At 43.9% G+C, this 25,203-nt stretch overlaps 1 protein-coding gene across 4 annotated transcripts in view; it reads right to left on the reverse strand.

Moving 5' to 3' along the window:
- Positions 1-25,203, reverse strand: part of SATB1 (SATB homeobox 1) — a 322,502-nt gene that overhangs the window by 65,804 nt on the left and 231,495 nt on the right. For all 4 annotated transcript variants that reach the window (XM_063922187.1, XM_063922186.1, XM_063922188.1 and 1 more), the window contains one exon: positions 20,037-20,249. In XM_063922187.1, coding sequence (XP_063778257.1) covers positions 20,037-20,249 — 213 coding nt within the window. The remainder of the gene's footprint in view (positions 1-20,036; positions 20,250-25,203) is intronic.

Raw genomic sequence — 25,203 nt, forward strand, 5'->3', positions numbered from 1 at the left:
TAGTGACAGTTCTGTACCATAAACCTGAGGTACCCTTGGTGAGAAGGGTAAATTTTGACATGAAGGTAAGCATCCTTGATGTCCCGAGACATCATGTAGTCCCCTTCTTCCAGGTTCGCAATCACTGCTCTGAGTGACTCAATCTTGAATTTGAACCTCTGTACGTAAGTGTTCAAAGATTTCAGATTAAGAATCGGTCTCACCGAGCCGTCCGGCTTCGGTACCACAACAGTGTGGAATAATACCCCGTTCCCTGTTGCAGGAGGGGTATCTTGATTATCACCTGCTGGGAATACAGCTTGTGAATGGCTTCCAAAACTGTCTCCCCGTCAGAAGGAGACATCGTTAAAGCCGACTTTAGGAAACGGCGAGGGGGAGACGTCTCGAATTCTAATTTGTACCCCTGAGATATCACCTGAAGGATCCAGGGGTCTACTTGCGAGTGAGCCCACTGCGCGCTGAAATTCATTGAGACGGGCCCCCCACCGTGCCTGATTCTGCTTGTAAAGCCCCAGCGTATACTGAGGGCTTGGCAGAGGCGGGAGAGGGTTTCTGTTCCTGGGAACTGGCTGATTTCTGCAGCCTTTTTCCTCTCCCTCTGTCACGGGGCAGAAATGAGGAACCTTTTGCCCGCTTGTCCACGAAAAGACTGCGCCTGATAATACGGCGTCTTCTCATGTTGAGAGGCGACCTGGGGTACAAACGTGGAATTCCCAGCTGTTGCCGTGGCCACCAGGTCTGAAAGACCGACCCCAAATAACTCCTCCCTTAATAAAGCAATACTTCCAAATGCCGTTTGGAATACGCATCACCTGACCACTGACGTGTCCATAACCCTCTACTGGTAGAAATGGACAACGCGCTTAGACTTGATGCCAGTCGGCAAATATTCCGCTGTGCATCACGCATATATAAAAATGCATCTTTTAAATGCTCTATAGGCAAAAATATACTGTCCCTATCTAGGGTATCAATATTTTCTGTCAGGGAATCCGACCACGCCAACCCAGCACTGCACATCCAGGCTGAGGCGATTGCTGGTCGCAGTATAACACCAGTATGTGTGTAAATACCTTTTAGGATACCCTCCTGCTTTCTATCAGCAGGATCCTTAAGGGCGGCCATCTCAGGCGAAGGTAGAGCCCTTACAAGCGTGTGAGCGCTTTATCCCCCCTAGGGGGTGTTTCCCAACGCACCCTAACCTCTGGCGGGAAAGGATATAATGCCAATAACATTTTAGAAATTATCCATTGTTATCGGGGGAAACCCACGCATCATCACACACCTCATTTAATTTCTCAGATTCAGGAAAACTACAGGTAGTTTTTCCTCACCGAACATAATACCCCTTTTTTGGTGGTACTCGTATTATCAGAAATGTGTAAAACATTTTTCATTGCCTCAATCATGTAACGTGTGGCCCTACTGGAAGTCACATTCGTCTCTTCACCGTCGACACTGGAGTCAGTATCCGTGTCGGCGTCTATATCTGCCATCTGAGGTAACGGGCGCTTTAGAGCCCCTGACGGCCTATGAGACGTTTGGACAGGCACAAGCTGAGTAGCCGGCTGTCTCATGTCAACCACTGTCTTTTATACAGAGCTGACACTGTCACGTAATTCCTTCCAACAGTTCATCCACTCAGGTGTCGACCCCCTAGGGGGTGACATCACTATTACAGGCAATCTGCTCCGTCTCCACATCATTTTTCTCCTCATACATGTCGACACAAAAGTACCGACATACAGCACACACACAGGGAATGCTCTGATAGAGGACAGGACCCCACTAGCCCTTTGGGGAGACAGAGGGAGAGTTTGCCAGCACACACCAGAGCGCTATATATATACAGGGATAACCTTATATAAGTGTTTTTCCCCTTATAGCTGCTGTATAGTTAATACTGCGCCTAATTAGTGCCCCCCTCTCTTTTTTTAACCCTTTCTGTAGTGTAGTGACTGCAGGGGAGAGACAGGGAGCTTCCCTCCAACGGAGCTGTGAGGGAAAATGGCGCCAGTGTGCTGAGGAGATAGGCTCCGCCCCTTTTTTGCGGACTTTTCTCCTGCTTTTTTATGGATTCTGGCAGGGGTTAAATGCATCCATATAGCCCAGGAGCTATATGTGATGCATTTTTTTGCCATCCAAGGTGTTTTTATTGCGTCTCAGGGCGCCCCCCCCAGCGCCCTGCACCCTCAGTGACCGAAGTGTGAAGTGTGCTGAGAGCAATGGCGCACAGCTGCAGTGCTGTGCGCTACCTTGTTGAAGACAGGACGTCTTCTGCCGCCGATTTTCCGGACCTCTTCTGCCTTCTGGCTCTGTAAGGGGGCCGGCGGCGCGGCTCTGGGACCCATCCAAGCTGGGCCTGTGATCGTCCCTCTGGAGCTAATGTCCAGTAGCCTAAGAAGCCCAATCCACTCTGCACGCAGGTGAGTTCGCTTCTACTCCCCTTAGTCCCTCGATGCAGTGAGCCTGTTGCCAGCAGGTCTCACTGAAAATAAAAAACCTAATCTAAAACTTTCACTAAGAAGCTCAGGAGAGCCCCTAGTGTGCACCCTTCTCGTTCGGGCACAGAGATCTAACTGAGGCTTGGAGGAGGGTCATGGGGGGAGGAGCCAGTGCACACCAGATAGTCCTAAAGCTTTCTTTAGATGTGCCCAGTCTCCTGCGGAGCCGCTATTCCCCATGGTCCTTACGGAGTCCCCAGCATCCACTTAGGACGTTAGAGAAATCCTAGATAAAATGGTATGCTCTTTGGCAGCCAGTGACCTGCTCAGTTCTTTACCTGAACCCTCTGGCACTCTCTCTTCATTTGATCCCACAAATGAGGATGAAGTATCATCACTCTTCTCACCCTGCTTCTCTACTACCTCTCCTCACCCTCACAAATACGTAAAGCTCTGTCTCTGGTGCTCATCCCTACCTTAACTGTCATCTGTAATCTCTCTCTCTCTCTCTCTCTCTCTCTCTCTCACTATTGGTATTTTTCCTTCACTCTTCAAGCAAGCAGTGATTACTCCCATTGTGAAAAAACTAAATTCTGACCCTAACTCTCTCTCAAACTCCCGCCCTATCTCTCAGCTCCCTTGTCTCTACTTGAGAGACTTGCCTACACTCGACTCACATACTTTCTTTGGACCCACTTTAGTCAGGCTTCCGTTCCCAACACTCCACGGAGACAGCACTGACTAAAGTGGTTAATGATTTGGTCACTACGAAGTCTAAAGGCCAATACTCACTACTTATTCTTCCAGATCTATCTGCTGCCTTTGAGACTGTTGACCACTCTCTTCTCATACAAACACTACAATCCCTAGGTCTTAAAGACACAGCCCTTTCTTGGTTCCTATCCTACTTATCTAATCGCTCCTTCAGTGTTCGCTTCTTTGAATCTACCTCCTCTTTGCTACCTCTTTCAGTTGGAGTACCGCAAGGCTCAGTCTTGGGTCCTCTGCTTTTCTCTATCTATACCTCGTCTCTTGGTAAACTACTCAGCTCTTTTGGATTTCAGGATCATCTGTAAACAGATGATACTCAAATCTACCTATCCTCCCCTGATTTGTCCCTATCTGTACTGGGCCATGTCACTGAATGCCTTTCTGCCATTTCATCTTGGATGACATCTCGCCACCTCAAACTTAATATTTCAAAGACAGTTAATTATATTTCCACCGGCCAATAGTAGGTACCAACCTTATATCTGTATCACTGTTGAAAACTCGACAATCTACCCTATCCCATAAGCTCACTGCCTAGGTGTCATCCTTGACTCTGATCTGTCCTTTGTTCCCCACATTCAATCTGTCTCAAAATCATGTTACATGCATCTATAAAACATATCCAAAATACGACCATACCTTACACAAGACACTGCTAAAACTGTAATCCATGCTCTCATTATCTCCTGCATTGATTATTGCAATAGTCTCCTAACTGTCCTTCCCAAAATGAGACTCTCACCACTACAATCCATTCTGAATGCAGCTGCAAGGCTAATCTGCAATCGTCTGCAGATCCACTCTGTCAGTCCCTCCATTGGCTACCTGTATTCTATCGTATACAATATAAAGTACTTTTACTCACACACAAGGCCATTAACCAAACTACACCAATGTACATCACTTTGCTTATCTCAAAATATCTCCCAACCCGACCTCTTCACTCTTCACAAGATCTGCGTCTCTCATCCACACTCATTACTCGCTCCCACTCACGATTGCAGGACTTTCATCGGGCTGCACCCACTCTGTGGAATGCCCTACCACGCACAATAAGACTCTCCTCTAGTCTCCAAACCTTCAAGCGTTCCCTGAAAACTCACCTCTTCAGGCAAGCATATCAAATTCCAGAACCGCCCACATAACTTTCACAAACCTTCCTATCAAACTGCATCCACTCTGCACAGTCCACACATATCCTCACATGTCTTCTTATCCTTCCTCTCGACCCCGGTTCATCATTGCTGTATGACCATATCATACAGCCCATCCCTTTGCAATATGGTGGACAACTATGTAAGAGATAGCAGCTATCCTTGTGTATCCATGCCTATTTCCCTATAGATAGTAAGCTCGCAAGCAGGGACTTCCTACCTCTATGACTTTGTTATTACCAAGTTTTGTTATATCATTGTTTTGTTATATCATTATTTCCAATTGTAAAGCGCAACGGAATTTGCTGCGCTATATAAGAACCTGTTAATAAATAAATAAATGAAAAAGAAGAGTCAAACAGTCTTACAAAGGTCCTACATTGCACATGCAGTGATATGTACTTTCTGCTGCGAGATCAAAATTGAAATTTGTGGGAAGCACTTACTAATTTTTTGATGAATAATTAAAAAGTGATTGATTGCTAGAAAAATGCATTGTGATGTGTACTGTATACCTCAGTTATGAGATTGTACATAAATACAATTCTGAATTCTGAAATAAAAAAAGCTAATTGTTGGAGTGGCCAAATATTAGACAAATCTTCAGTTGCGAAAGACCTCTAATCATAAAGTGATTGCTGAAATATTAAGAGGTCAACTAAACCTAAATCACAAGTTGACATAAAATGACAACTAAAAAAACATTTATGCATACAAGTTTTCAAGACTAAGATAAAATGTGTTGGGGGAAGACATTTCAAGATGCCGGCTGCCGGGATCCTGCCGGTCAGGATACCGACACCACCACCCGAGGGGGAATATAACCCTGTGGTGACTGAAGGTCGCCACCGGGCCAGAAGCACAGCGAGCCAACTATGGACACGCTACGCTCGCTGCCGGTATTCTGGCTGTTGGGATCCCGGCGCCGGTCTCCTGACCGCCGGGATTCCAATAGCCGGGATATCATACTGAATCCGGGCAAAGCAGTTGCACTATTTTAGCTGCCTTTCGTGGAAATTGGCTGATACTAGAATACAATCTTGAATTCAGATGTGCAGCCAATATAATATCTCAGGCATCTTAAATTCAGTCACAATAGGGAAACTTTTACATACATTTATTCGTATTTGTAGTTTTCCATAAGGCAACTGGTATTTTACAGTTATTTAAATCTATGAATAACACTTTACCTCTTTTATAAGGGATTGATCATTACATTGAATATAACAATTGAATATAGTATATATGACTATATGTTTTTAGTGTTATTGCATTAAATAGTTTACCGTTGAAACCAGTGTGCCATTTTCAACAATTTCATAGTGTAGTTAACAGTATGGGTGGAATTCAATTGTTTGAAAAGTCATTTGGGTGTCTGTTTTTTCCTATCTAATAGACAGGAAAAAACAGACACTCAACCGACTTTTCAAACACTTGAATTCCCCCCTATGAGTCAGGTGGGTCATTGCCTAAATTACCATATAGAACATATTGTAACATATGAGGAGAGCATCACTGGAGAGGCACAATGGCAATAACAATTATTTTGCTAAAGCCTCTTCGCCCGGAGTGACTCTTATTGGAGCTGCTGTCCTAGCATGATTGCTGGTATTTAATTGAATTCCATTGTTTGGTAATTTTAAGATATTAATTTAGTAAGCACTTTGCTTGACCAAAAGTACTTACTATACAGGATGGTAACAAAGCAATGTAAAAGATAATAATCCTAATAAAAATAGTTTTTGGTAAATATTGCTGAGTATATTTGCGAAAAACTACAAATTAAACTTCCACATTGTGAGAGTTAAAAAAAGAATCACAAAAAATAAGAATTTACTTACCGATAATTCTATTTCTCATAGTCCGTAGTGGATGCTGGGACTCCGTCAGGACCATGGGGAATAGCGGGCTCCGCAGGAGACAGGGCACATCTAAAAAAGCTTTTAGGTCACATGGTGCGTACTGGCTCCTCCCCCTATGACCCTCCTCCAAGCCTCAGTTAGGTACTGTGCCCGGACGAGCGTACACAATAAGGAAGGATCTTGAATCCCGGGTAAGACTCATACCAGCCACACCAATCACACCGTACAACTTGTGATCTGAACCCAGTTAACAGTATGATAACACAAACGAAGTAGCCTCTGAACAGATGGCTCACAACAACAGTAATAACCCGATTTTTGTAACAATAACTATGTACAAGCATTGCAGACAATCCGCACTTGGGATGGGCGCCCAGCATCCACTACGGACTATGAGAAATAGAATTATCGGTAAGTAAATTCTTATTTTCTCTAACGTCCTAGTGGATGCTGGGACTCCGTCAGGACCATGGGGATTATACCAAAGCTCCCAAACGGGCGGGAGAGTGCGGATGACTCTGCAGCACCGAATGAGAGAACTCCAGGTCCTCTTTAGCCAGAGTATCAAATTTGTAAAATTTTACAAACGTGTTCTCCCCTGACCACGTAGCTGCTCGGCAAAGTTGTAATGCCGAGACTCCTCGGGCAGCCGCCCAGGATGAGCCCACTTTCCTTGTGGAATGGGCCTTTACAGATTTAGGCTGTGGCAGGCCTGCCACAGAATGTGCAAGTTGGATTGTACTACATATCCAACGTGCAATCGTCTGTTTAGACGCAGGAGCACCCAACTTGTTGGGTGCATACAATGTAAACAACGAGTCAGATTTTCTGACTCCAGCTGTCCTTGAAATATATATTTTTAATGCTCTGACAACGTCCAGTAACTTGGAGTCCTCCAAGTCGCTAGTAGCCGCAGGCACCACAATAGGCTGGTTCAAGTGAAATGCCGAAACCACCTTAGGGAGAAATTGAGGACGTGTCCTCAATTCTGCCCTGTCCGAATGGAATATCAGATATGGGCTTTTGTATGACAAAGCTGCCAACTCCGAAACTCTCCTGGCTGAAGCCAGGGCCAACAGCATGGTTACCTTCCATGTAAGGTATTTTAAATCTACCGATTTTAAAGGCTCAAACCAATGAGATTTGAGAAAATTTAGAACCACGTTCAAATCCCACGGTGCCACTGGAGGCACTATTGGGGGTTGTATATGTAGTACACCTTTGACAAAAGTTTGTACTTCAGGCACTGACGCCAATTCCTTCTGGAAGAAAATTGATAAGGCCGAAATTTGAACTTTAATGGACCCCAATTTGAGGCCCATAGACAATCCTGCTTGCAGGAAATGTAAGAATCGACCCAATTGAAATTCTTCCGTTGGAGCCTTCTTGGCCTCACACCACGCAACATATTTTCTCCAAATGCGGTGATAATGTTGTGCGGTCACTTCTTTCCTGGCTTTAATTAAAGTAGGAATAACTTCCTCAGGAATGCCCTTCTCTTTTAGAATCCGGCGTTCAACCGCCATGCCGTCAAACGCAGCCGCGGTAAGTCTTGGAACATACAAGGTCCCTGCTGAAGCAGATCCCTTCTTAGAGGTAGAGGCCACGGATCCTCCGTGAGCATCTCTTGAAGTTCCGGATACCAAGTTCTTCTTGGCCAGTCCGGAGCTACCAGTATTGTTCTTACTCCTCTTTTCCGTATAATTCTCAGTGCCTTTGGTATGAGAGGCAGAGGAGGGAACACATACACTGACTGGTACACCCACGGTGTTACCAGAGCGTCCACAGCTATTGCCTGAGGGTCTCTTGACCTGGCGCAATACCTGTCCAATTTTTTGTTGAGGCGAGACGCCATCATGTCCACCTTTGGTTTTTCCCAACGGTTCACAATCATGTGGAAAACTTCTGGATGAAGTCCCCACTCTCCCGGGTGAAGGTCGTGTCTGCTGAGGAAATCTGCTTCCCAGTTGTCCACTCCCGGGATGAACACTGCTGACAGTGCTACGACATGATTCTCCGCCCAGCGCAGAATCCTTGCAGCTTCTGCCATTGCACTCCTGCTTCTCGTGCCGCCTTGTCGGTTTACGTGGGCGACTGCCGTGATGTTGTCGGACTGGATCAACACCGGCTGACCCTGAAGCAGCGATTTTGCCAGGCTTAGAGCATTGTAGATCGCTCTTAGCTCCAGTATATTTATGTGAAGAGACGTCTCCAGGTTTGACCACACGCCCTGGAAGTTTCTTCCCTTTGTGACTGCTCCCCAACCTCGTAGGCTGGCATCCGTAGTCACCAGGACCCAGTCCTGTATGCCGAATCTGCGGCCCACTAACAGATGGGCAGTCTGCAACCACCACAGGAGAGACAACCTTGTTCTCGGTGACAGTGTTATCCGCTGATGCATGTGCAGATGCGATCCGGACCATTTGTCCAGCAGATCCCACTGAAATGTTCGTGCATGGAATCTGCCGAATGGAATCGCTTCGTACGAAGCCACCATCTTTCCCAGGACTCTTGTGCATTGATGTACTGACACAGTTCCTGGTTTTAGGAGGTTCTTGACAAGTTCGGATAACTCCCTTGCTTTCTCTTCCGGGAGAAATACCTTTTTCTGAACCGTGTCCAGAATCATGCCCAGGAACAGCAGATGTGTTGTCGGGGTCAATTGAGATTTTGGAAGATTTAGAATCCACCCGTGTTGCTGAAGCACTACTTGTGTTAGCGCTACACCGACTTCCAGCTGTTCTCTGGACTTTGCCCTTATCAGGAGATCGTCCAAGTAAGGGATAATTAATACGCCTTTTCTTCGTAGAAGAACCATCATTTCGGTCATTACCTTGGTAAAGACCCGAGGGGCCGTGGACAACCCAAACGGCAGCGTTTGAAACTGATAATGACAGTCTTGTATCACGAACCTGAGATACCCTTGGTGTGAGGGGTAAATCGGGACATGTAGATAAGCATCTTTTATGTCCAAGGACACCATGAAGTCTCCTTCTTCCAGATTCGCTATCACTGCTCTGAGTGACTCCATCTTGAACTTGAATTTCTTTATGTACAGGTTCAAGGATTTCAGATTTAGAATAGGCCTTACCGAACCGTCCGGTTTCGGTACCACAAATAGTGTGGAATAATACCCCTTTCCCTGTTGTAGGAGGGGTACCTTGACTATCACCTGCTGAGAATACAGCTTGTGAATGGCTTCCAAAACCGACGTCCTTTCTGAGGGAGACGTTGGTAAAGCAGACTTTAGGAACCGGCGAGGGGGAGACCTTTCGAATTCCAGCATGTAACCCTGAGATACTATCTGCAGGACCCACGGGTCCACTTGTGAGTGAACCCATTGATTGCTGAAAATCTTGAGTCGACCCCCCACCGTTCCTGAGTCCGCTTGTAAAGCCCCAGCGTCATGCTGATGGCTTTGTAGAAGCCGGGGCGGGCTTCTGTTCCTGGGCAGGGGCTGCTTGCTGCCCTTTCTTACCCTTTCCTCTGCCTCGCGGCAGATAAGACTGTCCTTTTGGTCGCTTTTTATAGGAGCGAAAGGACTGCGGCTGAAAAGACGGTGTCTTTTTCTGTTGGGAGGGGGTCTGAGGTAAAAAAGTGGATTTGCCGGCAGTTGCCGTGGCCACCAGGTCCGAAAGACCGACCCCAAACAATTCCTCTCCTTTATATGGCAATACTTCCATATGCCTCTTGGAATCCGCATCACCTGACCACTGTCGCGTCCATAAACTTCTTCTGGCAGATATGGACATCGCGCTTACTCTTGATGCTAGAGTACAAACATCCCTCTGAGCATCTCGCATATAAAGGAAAGCATCCTTTAATTGCTCTAGAGTCAATAAAATACTGTCCCTATCCAGGGTATCAATATTTTCAGTCAGAGAATCCAACCACACTACCCCAGCACTGCACATCCAGGCTGAGGCTATTGCCGGTCGCAGTATAACACCAGTATGTGTGTATATACTCTTCAGTGTAGTTTCCAGCCTCCTATCTGCTGGATCCTTGAGGGCGGCCGTATCAGGAGACGGCAACGCCACTTGCTTTGATAAACGTGTGAGCGCCTTATCCACCCTAGGGGGTGTTTCCCAGCGCGCCCTAACCTCTGGTGGGAAAGGGTATAATGCCAATAACTTCTTGGAAATTAGCAGTTTTCTATCGGGGTTAACCCACGCTTCATCACACACGTCATTCAATTCCTCTGATTCTGGAAAAAATACAGGTAGTTTTTTCACCCCCCACATAATACCCCTTTTTGAGGTACCAGCAGTATCAGAGATCTGCAAAGCCTCCTTCATTGCCGTGATCATATAACGTGTGGCCCTATTGGAAAATACGTTTGTTTCTTCACCGTCGACACTAGATTCATCTGTGTCGGTACCCGTGTCGACTGACTGAGGTAAAGGACGTTTTACAGCCCCTGACGGTGTCTGAGACGCCTGAACCGGTACTAACTGGTTTGCCGGGCGTCTTATTTCGTCAACTGACTTTTGTAATGTGCTGACATTATCACGTAATTCCATAACTAAAGCCATCCATTCCGGTGTCGACTCCCTAGGGGGTGACATTACCATCATCGGCAATTGCTCTGCCTCCACACCAACATCGTCCTCATACATGTCGACACACACGTACCGACACACAGCAGCCACACAGGGAATGCTCTAATCGAAGACAGGACCCCCTAGCCCTTTGGGGAGACAGAGGGAGAGTTTGCCAGCACACACCAAAAGCGCTATAAATGTATATAAACAACCCTAGAAGGTGTTGTTTACTATATATGCGCTCTTAATATATAAATATCGCCAATTTATGCCCCCCTTCTCTTTGTTACCCTGTTTGTGTAGTGCAGTGCAGGGGAGAGACCTGGGAGCCTTCCTCACCAGCGGAGCTGAGCAGGAAAATGGCGCTGAGTGCTGAGGAGAATAAGCTCCGCCCCTTTTTCGGCGGGCTTTTCCCCGGTTTTTAAGAAACTGGCCTGGGTTAAAATACATACATATAGCCTTAATGGCTATATGTGATGTATTTATTTTGCCACTAAAGGTAATTATATTGCTGCCCAGGGCGCCCCCAGCAGCGCCCTGCACCCTCCGTGACTGAGTCAGTGAGCCGTGTGACAACAATGGCGCACAGCTGCCGTGCTGTGCGCTACCTTCAAGAAGACTGAGGAGTCTTCTGCCGCCTGCTTTCCGGACCTCCGTTCTGCCGTCTCTTCAGCGTCTGTAAGGGGGATCGGCGGCGCGGCTCCGGGACGAACCCCAGGCTGACCTGTGTTCCGACTCCCTCTGGAGCTAAGTGTCCAGTAGCCTAAGACTCCAATCCATCCTGCACGCAGGTGAGTTGGAAATCTCTCCCCTAAGTCCCTCGATGCAGTGATCCTGTTGCCAGCAGGAATCACTGAGATTGAAACCTAAAAAAAACTTTTCTAAACAGCTCTTTAGGAGAGCCACCTAGATTGCACCCTCTCGGACGGGCACAAAAACCTAACTGAGGCTTGGAGGAGGGTCATAGGGGGAGGAGCCAGTACGCACCATGTGACCTAAAAGCTTTTTTAGATGTGCCCTGTCTCCTGCGGAGCCCGCTATTCCCCATGGTCCTGACGGAGTCCCAGCATCCACTAGGACGTTAGAGAAACTATTTTGTAAGGTTAAGCAAACATATTTAGTCTTTCCAAATGTTCACAAAAGGGGCTTCTCAGACAAAAAAGGGATTTGCAAAAAAAATATTTGCAAGTAAAAGTTTTAAGTCTCATCTACTTTATTCTGACAGACACGTATGTTATGGCGTGCATGAATGCATCAATAATCGTTTCTGCATTTCTCTGTATTATCAGACTCGGTGCAGATTGTGATACCTGTTTTTGGACGAACATGAAAAGAAAGGAAAATTTGTCAAGCAATTAATGAATCTTTTGTAGTTTGTTTTAATTTTGCTTTCTAGAACATTTGGCAACACAAAATGGTATGCAAAATAGGACATAGACTTGCTAGATCTTTTCTGTGACTTTTCAGTATTTGCTACAAGACTATGAGTACAAATTTTATGTTCCATTTTGAGCATTTTTGTAAATGCAATTCCTTTCTTTTCTAGATTGATAAACTGTATGCTTGGTTACTTAGGATCTTTTATAAAAATTAACTGCACATACATTAATTTAGTCAAATTGCTAAATAAGCTTTGACTCTCTAACAAGAGCTATCAAGTGTATCACAAGGAAATTACCATTTTTAGATTATGGGGTATATGCAATTCACGGCGAATCGCGGCAATTTTTCGCCGTTTTTTTTTTCCGACTCAATTCGCCAGGTGAATTCCGGCAGGTGCCTGCCGGAATTCACCATATTCAATGAAAAACGGATTCGCCAGAATCGCGGGCGAAAATCGGCCGATTTGGCGGATTTTGCCGCGATTTTAAAAAACGGTAAAAAACGGGAAAAACCCGGAAAAAAAAATGGCGTGGGGTCCCCCCTCCAAAGCATAACCGGCCTCGGGCTCTTCGAGCTGGTCCTGGTTCTAAAAATGCAGGGGAAAAATTGGGCAGGGATCCCCCGTATTTTTAAAACCAGCACCGGGCTCTGCGCCTGGTGCTGGTGCCAAAAATACGGGGGACAAAAAGAGTAGGGGTCCCCCGTATTTTTAACACCAGCATCGGGCTCCACTAGCTGGACAGATAATGCCACAGCCGGGGGTCACTTTTATGCCGTGCCCTGCGGCCGTGGCATTAACTACCCAACTAGTCACCCCTGGCCGGGGTACCCTGGGGGAGTGGGGACCCCTACAATCAAGGGGTCCCCCCCCCCAGCCACCCAAGGGCCAGGGGTGAAGCCCGAGGCTGTCCCCCCCCATCCAATGGGCTGCGGATGGGGGGGCTGATAGCCTTTTGTGATAATAAAAAGATATTGTTTTTTCCATTAGTACTACAAGTCCCAGCAAGCCTCCCCCGCAAGCTGGTACTTGGAGAACCACAAGTACCAACATGCGGGAGAAAAACGGGCCCGCTGGTACCTGTAGTACTACTGGAAAAAAATACACAAATAAAAACAGGACACACACACCGTGAAAGTAAAACTTTATTTCATACGCCGACACACACATACTTACCTATGTTGACACGCCGACTGCCATGGTCTCCGACGATCCGAGGTACCTATGAAAAAATTATACTCACCTTCCAGCGTCCAGAGGTACATCCAGGTCCAGAGATAATCCACGTACTTGGCAAAACAAAAAAACGAACAACGATCCATACCGGACTAGAAAGGGGTCCAATGCTTTCACATCAGACCCCTTTCTCCCGAATGCCGGGACATCACGTGACTCCTGTCACTGAAGTCCCTTCAGCCAATCAGGAAGCGCTACTTCCGTGGCGCTCATCTGATTGGCTGTGCGCTGTCTGTGATGTGACAGCGCATCGCAAAGCCGCTCCATTACTTTCAATGGTGGGAACTTAGCGGCTAGCGGGGGGGTCACCCGCCGGTCAGCCGCTGACCGGCGGGTGACCTCACCGCTAGCCGCTAAGTTCCCACCATTGAATATAATGGACTGGGCTGTGCGATGCGCTGTCTGCTCAGACGCACAGAGCCAATCAGATGAGCGCAACGAAGTTGCGCTTCCTGATTGGCTATAGAGACCTTTCTGTGACAGCTGTCACTGACAGGTCTCTCTGCATTCGGGGATAGGGGTCCCATGTGTCAGCATGGGACCCCTTTCAGTCCGGCATGGAGCGGGTGTTCGGTTTGTTTTTTTCTCCAAGTACGTGGATTTATCTCTGGAGCCTGGTTGAGGTGAGTGTATTGATCTTTTATTTTCAGGTACCCCTGGATTCTACATGGAGAAGAGGACCGATGTCGGCGTGTGAACATAGGTAAGTATGTGTGTGTCGACGTATGAAATAAAGTTTTACTTTCACGGTGTGTGTGTCCTGTTTTTATTTGGGTATTTTTTTCCCAGTAGTACTACAGGTACCAGCGGGCCCGTTTTTCTCCCGCATGCTGGTACTTGTGGTTCTCCAAGTACCAGCTTGCGGGGGAGGCTTGCTGGGACTTGTAGTACTGCTGGAAAAAACAATATTCTTTTCATGATCACAAAAGGCTATCAGCCCCCCCATCCGCAGCCCATTGGATGGGGGGGGACAGCCTCGGGCTTCACCCCTGGCCCTTGGGTGGCGGGGGGGGGGGGACCCCTTGATTGAAGGGGTCCCCACTCCCCCAGGGTACCCCGGCCAGGGGTGACTAGTTGGATATTTAATGCCACGGCCGCAGGGCACGGCATAAAAGTGACCCCCGGCTGTGGCATTATCTGTCCAGCTAGTGGAGCCCGATGCTGGTGTTAAAAATACGGGGGACCCCTACGCTTTTTGTCCCCCGTATTTTTGGCACCAGCACCAGGCGCAGAGCCCGGTGCTGGTTTTAAAAATACGGGGGATCCCCTGTCAATTTTTTCCCCGCATTTTTAGAACCAGGACCAGCTCGAAGAGCCCGAGGCTGGTTATGCTTTGGAGGGGGGACCCCACGCCATTTTTTTTTAGGATTTTACCGTTCCAGCAATAAAAAAAAATAAAAAAAAAAATATTTTAAAAAATATATAAATAATATTTGTGCCTCCAAAAAAAAAAAAAAAAAAGTACCTAATCCCTTCTAATATAAATAGATCTGCTATTCCCAAAAAAAAAAACACAAAAAAAAACATGTTTAAAATTTTTTTATTTGTTTTCACCCTCCAAAGTGTGGCGGATTGAAAATGACGAATTTGCTGTCTAAAAGCACTGCTGTCGAATTTCCAAACTTGAATTGAATATGCTTTGGTCGAATTGCAGCACTTATATCATTGCAGAGAAGTCGAATTTGCAAAAATTCGAATTTCAAAAAGTCGAATTTTGAAAGTCCGTTTTTTGGTCGGAAAGCACTGAATTGCATAGGCGATTTTTTTTTTTGGTCGAAAATGACCCGAAATTCGACAATTTCGGGAATTCGACCGCAATTGCATATACCCCTATATATTTTTTAGGAAAACTAGTGCAAAAATATCCTGGAACAACAACCTCCAATCTGAATAAAATAATATAAAACATCAGACTGCTAAGGTTAAAGCACCTTTTGCAGCTGTCTGTGCACAAGTTCTCCTAACTACCTGCTATAGTATTTTAGAGTTGTTTTAGCTTTCACCTTATATCTAATTAGCTCCTCTTAAAAATGCAAAGTGGATAAAAGTCGCATTACTTAATATGTGGATTATTATTAGCTCACATTTCAATCACATTGAAGAGCAAATGGCTAAACTCTCAACTCATTTTGAATCATAGTAACAGTAAAATGTAACACAGCATTACCAGTAATATTATTAGGCATTTTGAATTATATGAGTAATCTTTAAGATATACAGAAGCAAAATACCATGGTTTAGTGAAGCCTAAGGCAATACTAATTATTAAATCACAGTAGTTCTATTAGGAGATCACTTTCTTTTTTATGATTCGGAGTCCATTTTTCCCCCCTTATCTCTAAAAGGATCCTTTACTGGACTCCAGGCTAAACTCCATTAATAGTAGACTAAGCCATTAGCACACCATGTTCCCTTTCAATAGGGAAATTTGTTCTCCTTCTTGCAATACATTAGTGCATAAACATAGCAGCTTCCTCTTGTCCACCATCGTCAAACTGTGTTATTTATTACTCCTGGAAGACATTTGGTAATCATTAGCTGTAAACTCTGCCGCATATCAAGAAAATGCTTTTGTCTCTGATGAACTCATCTGTTTTATTATGTACATTGAATCTAGGTATTGGATAAGAGTCTAAGCAAGATTTTCCAGGATCAGTACGTTTATTTTAAAGCACAAAAATATCAACATAAAACTTAATGGAGGAGTCAAGTACCATTACAACATAAGTGTGAATGGTGTAAGGTAAATTAATGAGTATACCCATTTATTGAAAATATACAGTATGTATTTGACATGAACATGACTAGTCCATAGAAAAGCCACTACTTGCATTCTTTTGGGTATAAAAAAAAATACAGAAATATACCAAAAAGAAACTGTACCCAATAAGTCTCTTTCCCTAGATAAATCAAAATATTGATTTAAAACAAAATAAACATGTCATTAAATATAATTCTAGTGACAAAACATTAAATGCTTAGAGAAAACTAGGATTAATAAGTATATCTATTGTTGACCTGCCACCTGCAGACAGATCTGTCAGGAAAATTTTATGAGGATTCACAAAAGTATCATCTTATCCATTCATACAGTGCCACGTGCCTCAGTGTTGCCACTGGTACCTTGTGAATGGATAGGATTAAGAATATTAGGGCCTAATTCAGAGTTGATCGCAGCAGCAAATTTGTTAGCAGTTGGGCAAAACCATGTGCACTGCAGGGGGGGGGGGGGGGGGGGGGTAGATATATAATATGTACAGAGAGAGATAGATTTGGGTGTGGTGTGTTCAAACTGAAATCTAAATTGCAGTGTAAAAATAAAGCAGCCAGTATTTACCCTGCACAGAAACAAAATAACCCACCCAAATCTAACACTCACTGCAAATGTTATATCTGCACCCCCCCCCCCCCTGTAGTGCACATGGTTTTGCCCAACTGCTAACAAATTTGCTGCTGCGATCAACTCTGAATTACCCCCTAAGTTCTTCTTAGTAACCAACTGCTACCACTGTTAGTAGGAAAAAGCTTACTGGAGCTACTATTGGAAAGAAAAAAGCTGGAGATATGCCTTTCTGAATTAGGCATCAGATCTTATTATATAGTACTTTATTGCACAATAAAATGTGAGTGAGAGGTTCAATAATAGCTGATTAATGGATTTAACTGTTCTAACACCTGGTATACAGTCAAATGTAATATACTCTATGTGGTCAGTGGTGCCGACGGGGGGGAGGTACTATTTACCCAGGCCCAGGCATGATGGAGGGGCCCAGTGGGGCCCGAGTTTCCCACACCCCCATGACCTGGCAGCAGCAGCAGCAGCAGCTGCAGCAGCTCTTCACTCAGCCCAGCACACGCTGCTGTGTGCTGGGCTGCAGTGTGACCAGGGAAGCACTGAAAGTACAATCTTTTTCTGTATTTTTTCTAAAGGTGCAGGGCCACACCTCCCATGGTTAGACCACACCCCCTAAACAGTACCTAGGCTTGGCCAGGCTCTCTATTGTCTTGAATGTGGTATCTGCACTGACAAAACTTCACAAGATTTTGCTATAATTATCCCACTGTGTGTTGAAGGAATTTAAGTCACAGAACTAGACTTGACCATATGTTTTGGCACTGACCAAAGATTTCACCTCTCTGAACTAGTTTTTAGCTGCTTGCTGACCTGAATTGGCAGATGGATCCCATTTGAACCCTCATTACTCTCTTAACTTCATTACCCGCTTCCAGAAATGCCTTCCTGTCTGGAAGAGAGGTTCTAAACATGCAGTGTGTCATATACTACTGACCATGAAAGTCACAATCGCTCTTCTTTGTGTGACAATTAGGAAGTACTAGAATCTAATTTTGTTTGCTGGTGAACATCGGTTGATGTATTGTGAATTTTGACCCGCCACTACTTTACTGTTCCTCCTTTCTGTACACTCTCACCAACATTTTTCTGAAGAGCAATAAAACTGAAAACTAGAGTAAGAATTAGACATAGTAAATGTCCTCTAAATCTAAGTCTGTCAAGCATAGAACAATTCTGCCACTTAGCACAACATTCCTGTGCTTGAGCAAAATGGCCAGATTATATTGAGGCTTGGAAGGGTAGTTGAAAAGAATTACTAAGAATTCACCACTGATATGACACCTTCTGGTTCACCTCAGCTGCCTGCCTCCTCACCAGCTTCCCCTGTCCCTGCCCCTTCTCTTCCCCATCCCCTCCTCTTCCACCTATCCCTGCCCCCTTCAGACACAATTTACTAATCCCCTCCTGTTTCCAGTCCTCTTCTCTCCCGTCACTGCGGAATTGTGTACACATCACACCTAAGTGCACTGTGTGTGAAGTGGGAGATAGAGCATGTACAGAGCATGTTAAGTGTGATGTGCAAGTGCCGCAGCCACAATTAGGTCATCATGAATTGTGTTTGATGACCTAATTTAGATCAGAGTCTAATTTTATAATAACAGATGTTCCAACTGCATTTCTGAGTATGCCCAATAATGACCTGATCAATGCTCAGGACACTAATACTAAGCCTGTATGTGAATACTGCAAACAATATTGATGCCAGCACGAATCTAATTCATCTTACATTGACATAAGGACATTTCTATTAATTATAATAAAATAGTAACTCTAATACAGTGTAAACTTTTGACATAAGACCATGTAGCTACATTTAATCTAGATGTAATAAATACATTAGTATCTGGAATTTAAAATCAAATGTGGAAAGTACCTGCAGAGAATAAGTGAGACAATGACATTAGATGTCTCTTAAGGACATTAACAGACTGCCCATCCTTACTCTCCAGTGTGTCCTGTTAGCCAATCAGATGATTAGAATATTTACTGCACCAGAAAAAGAGTGTACTGTGTAATGGAGTGAACTGTCCATTCATTTTGATATGTTAGTGAGGACATGGCTGTAATGCGATAGTGTCAGTGTTCAGAAGTGAGGAGGAGAGAGGAAGCCAAGAACATAGATGGCAGAAGGAGTTGAGTATCGAACAGCAGAGCACTTATGTAAAGGTGTGTACACACGGTGAGATCCCTGCTATGTTCGATTTTGACTATGCGATTTCCCTTGAACTCCCCCAGAGCTCAGATAGCACAGATTGTACAGATTTTGGCTATCTGTGCTTGAGATTTTGTCTATGTACGATTTTGACTAAGTGCCAATTTTGACTATACTTTGTACTAGATAGTACACAAGATAGTCAAGATTGACTTGCCTGCACAGTCTATCTATCCTTACGATACCGACCCCATGGGAGCGCGCATCGGGATCAAATCTGTATCGCAAGCTGCCTAACACCTTGAGACTGCACTAACTTTTCATAAGATTTTGACTATACAGTCAAAATCTCACAGATTTATCTCACTGTATCACACCTTAAGGCTTCAGTCACAACTATGTAGATAGATTCTGGTGTCAAACTTGTTTAATTATTCTTTTTACCCTCACATTACTGGGACATAACACCAATGTATATGCAGACAACAATTTTAATATAAAATATATAAATAAAACTACACGGTGCCAAAACAAGACTAATGAAGCTACACAGTCAGCAACATCTTTGGAAAGGAAGTTGAATTTATTGGCAGGATACAATATTGAGCGGGGAGATTAGTAGCAGATATACAGTAGAGGGTTGATGAAACTTTACACATCATTGAATAGTAGCTTGTGAAAGAAGGGCAGCTACGAAGCATGTGGCATATCATAAAGCTTATCGTCAGACACAGACGGATATTCATATGTACGTCGTAAACTTTAAGGATGATAAAAGTTTCATATTTACTATGAGTTAAAGGCATATTCTTTTGAATTAGCCCTTGAAATTTGTTTTTGCTGTGCTAGCATATATATTATATATTATATAAAAGTATTAGTATGCATACAATATTATATAATATATAATATATATTTAAAATATAATAAACTCCTGTAAATAGTCTGTGTTAACTGTAAGTTCTGATGCCATCAATGTTCATTAGGAAAATTTGTGAATGTTAAGGAATAACGTACCACCTAATGTAAATAAAAAGAAAAATGACAAATACTACATAAGGTCATAAATAACAAAACATTTTTTAGTACACAGGGATTATGAAAATGGAGATGAGTTCTACATATACTACACATTACCTGTGGAGGACGGGCTGGTGGTGTGCTGATTAATGGTGCTGGACCCATGGTGGAGGCGGCATTGAGGCTTCTTTCCCTCTCATCCTGGTAAATTCGGTCTCTCTCAGCCTCAGGCAGCTGCAAGAAATTTTGCATGGCTCGAAGATTTACAAGTAAAGACTGGGATGCTGTCTTGGGATCTTCTTCCTTTCGTAAAATTTCGGAGAGCAAGCCCTATATCGGAGGATCACAAAAAAATAACAAAATCACAATTTAGCCTTGATTATGAAATAATAAATGCCCAAAGTACAGTGTTCGGTACCACTATGCTAGATAACTGCTATAATGAAATGGAAATGAAGCAGATAGATTACTGGGATTTAAGTAAACCCAACAATGGTGGCTGCTCCACTGATGAGGGTAAAAGTTTACGGTAAGTTTAAGAAAACATGAGACAATTAAGAAAAAGGTTACAGAGATAATTATCTTTTAAAGTTTGCAATATTACAAAAATCACTTGGGAGAGACAACACTGTCATAATATCACACAGTTGTGAACAATTCAAAATGTTTCTCATTTACTTACTTAAAAACACTCTGCAACTTTCTTCTTATATCTCATATTTTCCATGAACTCTTTATCTAGTGAGGCTCGTGTCAGAAGATAAAAACCATCGATGAGAGTGTACACAAGTTGATAACAATATAGCAAAGAAGTCACCAGTTTTAACCACAAACATTAAGTCAATATTTAAGTGTGTACAGCATCTTTGCAAGACAGAGTGAACCTCTGCTGTGTTTATATACCTCACTCCTAAAGTATCATTCAGATTATTATGAGATGTGTTCACCACCATCTCCAGATTTTAATATACTTCAATAAAACATCATCAATCTTAACCAACTGGGATTTTTTTTTTTTTCATATCATAAAATGACAAAAATCTCTACATTTATTGGCTAACAATATCTAAAGAGACCATGATTTACAATTATATATGTAATCATGCAAATATTGCATATTCATTCCACAAGCAAAGCTTTTAACTTTGGATTCAAAGTACTGAAGTACAGTATCACCTTGCCATTTAACCCCCACTCAAAAAACACATGTAGTAATAGTGCACATGAAATCATATCATGTATGGCACAAGAACGCCATGCACTCAAAATTATTCAGAGGACTGGTGGAAAAGGGGAATAACAATAAACGCTATCCATAAGCATCCATGCTCTTCTTGGGTGGCATTTGTACACTGCAGCCAGGCTGTGTCTGACATAATCAGATTGTTTCCTCACCTTCTTTTGTTCCTAATATAGTCATGCTGCCAGTCACCACATTAAATTGTTTACAATGAATAATTGCATAATGCCCAGGGGAGAGAACACTCAGGGAAGTGCAGGGATGTTCTTGACCCCTGTACCAGGTTTTCACCTCAGTTTGGGGAAGGAAATGATGTACGTAATTAGAATATAGAAGAGTTCTAAATATAAATGAATTGAGAATCTGCTCATGCAAATAATGCAAAACCGAATCTTCCCTAGTTTGGCCACACACTAAGGTGCCAATACTGGATGGATTCAGTTGCTCAGAGATCAGGCTGGGCATTCAAATCGGTTTTGGTAGAACTCTAATAACTAGACATTGCCATATGCCATTTACCTAGCAATAAATTGTAGATGTCCTGACTGATCTAAATCTGGATTGCAATTGTTTTATGTCCAATTGGATATATAACCACCAAACTATAGAGCTAAACTGCTCAGTTTACAGTGGTGCATTGCATCGATTAGCACACATTTAAAGTGACTGTCCATATTTTGGCTGGGTGAGGGAGGACTCAGTCCAGTCACTTTGATTTAACTTTACTGAATAGGATGAGACTAATTGCATTTCAGAAATTGTTGCAGTGATAACAGGACATGGCAAGATCTGGATCAGGCTTGGGCAATTACAGGATTATGTTTTAAAGTGTGAAGAAGCTAGAATAAAATAAGGAGCACAACTCAAGTTTATACTCTTCCCCTGACAATGAATTATCATCCAGAACAATACTGATCCAGCCAGGCAGTGGCAGTTATACTTTGGATCACAAGATGAGCCTATGATCATGACTACATGTGAGATTTATTCCCTTTTTCCACTGCCGCAATAACCTGGGTTATTGCTAAGTCTACCCCGGCTCAGTGGAAAAGGGTCCTTGAAAAATAACTCAGGTCCAGAGACCAGGGAATCTGGACCAGGGTTATTTTTACCCGGGTAAGGGTGCAGTGTAAAAAGATGACCTGGGTTGTGGCAACATGGATGGTGTAATAGTTTGCATTACTGTCTCACAGCATTGAGGTCATGGGGTCATTTCCCCCCATGAGGCCCTAACTATGTGCAGTTTGTATATTCTCCCCGTACTTGCATGTGTTTCCTATGGGTACTCCGGTTTCCACCCACAATTCAAAAAAAATAATGGTACGTTAATTGGCTCCCATCAAAAGTTAACTCTGTGTGTGTATACATGGGCAGACTGGTTGGGCCAAGTGGTTCTTATTGCTGGGACAAGGGCTCTGATAGGATCCCATCCCGGTGATCACTGAGAAGTAATGTGATCGCACTGCAATTACACTACTTTCTCTTTAGCCGCCTCAACTGCACTACTGCATGTGTGCCGATGGATATCTGCTGCTGTCCCTTATTGTTACAGCTTGGGGATACTTCAAATTTCTGGTTAACCTCTGCAAACGTGCTCTTTAAGGGATAGGACACAAACATATTAATAAATAGGCCTCTAGGGCTGAACAATGAGACTCATTGCAATGCAGGACAGTGCAGACACGAGAAGACAAAGCAGAAGTACTGCATACTTTCTGCTGCAGTGTTCTGGATTTGTCTATATTTGCCCTGCCTTATGTTTGTCTACATCTTATGGATGTCAAAAGGGCTCTCACTTTGCCTAAACTTTCACCTACTGAAGTTGAGGCTTTTGGGAAGAGTGTGTGTGGAAGTAGATTATACTGATTTTATTACAACAGCTGAGCAAAAGTGACATTGCCTTTAAGAATGACGTGCAATTTATCCAGTAAGGAGCTGTTATCAATGAAACAAAGGAAAAAAACTAGAAAAGGTTTGCATGTAAAGCATCGCAATCTAGTAAATTAATGGAAAAGCTGCACTGTACAGACTTTACCTTGCTGATGTAATTAGCAAAAACGAACTACTGTAATTCCAAGTCAATATATCAAAATTATCAGTTTAATATCTTATATTACTGAAATGGGGGCCAAATCCTTTTACATCCTATCCTATACTAAGATTAGATAGGCACCTCCCACAAATGAAAGAGAAAAGAAAAAAAGAAGAAAATAACATAAAATGTAGGTTTATATGGTCTACCATGTAAAACTGACAATGTTAGCACATGGTGATCATGTCTGCAGACCCAAGGATTAGAAAACCAACCCTTTAATAGAAATCAATTTTATCAAGACACAGTACATTTATTTTGAAGGAGGGAAGAAAAATAGTATCATATCAAACACACGGAATTGTTAGATTAATTCAGACCCAATTTTGACCACTATGGTTGCTTGTTAAGTCATTAGGAGACCTGGACCCCTTGAAAAAAATAATAAGAATTTACTTACCGATAATTCTATTTCTCGTAGTCCGTAGTGGATGCTGGGAACTCTGTAAGGACCATGGGGAATAGCGGCTCCGCAGGAGACTGGGCACAAAAGTAAAGCTTTAGGACTACCTGGTGTGCACTGGCTCCTCCCCCTATGACCCTTCTCCAAGCCTCAGTTAGGATACTGTGCCCGGACGAGCGTACACAATAAGGAAGGATTTATGAATCCCGGGTAAGACTCATACCAGCCACACCAATCACACCGTACAACCTGTGATCTGAACCCAGTTAACAGCATGATAACAGAGGAGCCTCTGGATAGATGGCTCACAACAACAATAACCCGATTTAGTTAACAATAACTATGTACAAGTATTGCAGACAATCCGCACTTGGGATGGGCGCCCAGCATCCACTACGGACTACGAGAAATAGAATTATCGGTAAGTAAATTCTTATTTTCTCTGACGTCCTAGTGGATGCTGGGAACTCCGTAAGGACCATGGGGATTATACCAAAGCTCCCAAACGGGCGGGAGAGTGCGGATGACTCTGCAGCACCGAATGAGAGAACTCCAGGTCCTCCTCAGCCAGGGTATCAAATTTGTAGAATTTAGCAAACGTGTTTGCCCCTGACCAAATAGCTGCTCGGCAAAGTTGTAAAGCCGAGACCCCCCGGGCAGCCGCCCAAGATGAGCCCACCTTCCTTGTGGAATGGGCTTTTACAGATTTTGGCTGTGCAGGCCTGCCACAGAATGTGCAAGCTGAATTGTATTACAAATCCAACGAGCAATAGTCTGCTTAGAAGCAGGAGCACCCAGCTTGTTGGGTGCATACAGGATAAACAGCGAGTCAGATTTTCTGACTCCAGCCGTCCTGGAAACATATATTTTCAGGGCCCTGACTATGTCCAACAACTTGGAGTCCTCCAAGTCACTAGTAGCCGCAGGTACCACAATAGGTTGGTCCAGATGAAACGCTGAAACCACCTTAGGGAGAAAATGAGGACGAGTCCTCAATTCCGCCCTGTCTGAATGGAAGATCAGATAAGGGCTTTTACAGGATAAAGCCGCCAATTCTGACACGCGCCAGGCCTAGGCCAGGGCCAACAGCATGACCACTTTCCATGTGAGATATTTTAACTCCACAGATTCAAGTGGTTCAAACCATTGTGACTTTAGGAACCCCAAAACTACATTGAGATCCCAAGGTGCCACTGGAGGCACAAAAGGAGGCTGTATATGCAGTACCCCTTTTACAAACGTCTGAACTTCAGGAACTGAAGCTAGTTCTTTCTGGAAGAAAATTGACAGGGCCGAAATTTGAACCTTAATGGACCCCAATTTTAGGCCCATAGACACTCCTGTTTGCAGGAAATGCAGGAATCGACCTAGTTGAAATTCCTCCATCGGGGCCTTACTGGCCTCGCACCACGCAACATATTTTCGCCTAATGCGGTGATAATGCTTTGCGGTTACATCCTTCCTGGCTTTGATCAGGGTAGGGATGACTTCATCCGGAATGCCTTTTTTTCTTCAGGATCCGGCGTTCAACTGCCCTGCCGTCAAACGC

Source organism: Pseudophryne corroboree, chromosome 5 (assembly GCF_028390025.1).
Source record: "Pseudophryne corroboree isolate aPseCor3 chromosome 5, aPseCor3.hap2, whole genome shotgun sequence".
Lineage (NCBI taxonomy): Eukaryota > Metazoa > Chordata > Amphibia > Anura > Myobatrachidae > Pseudophryne > Pseudophryne corroboree.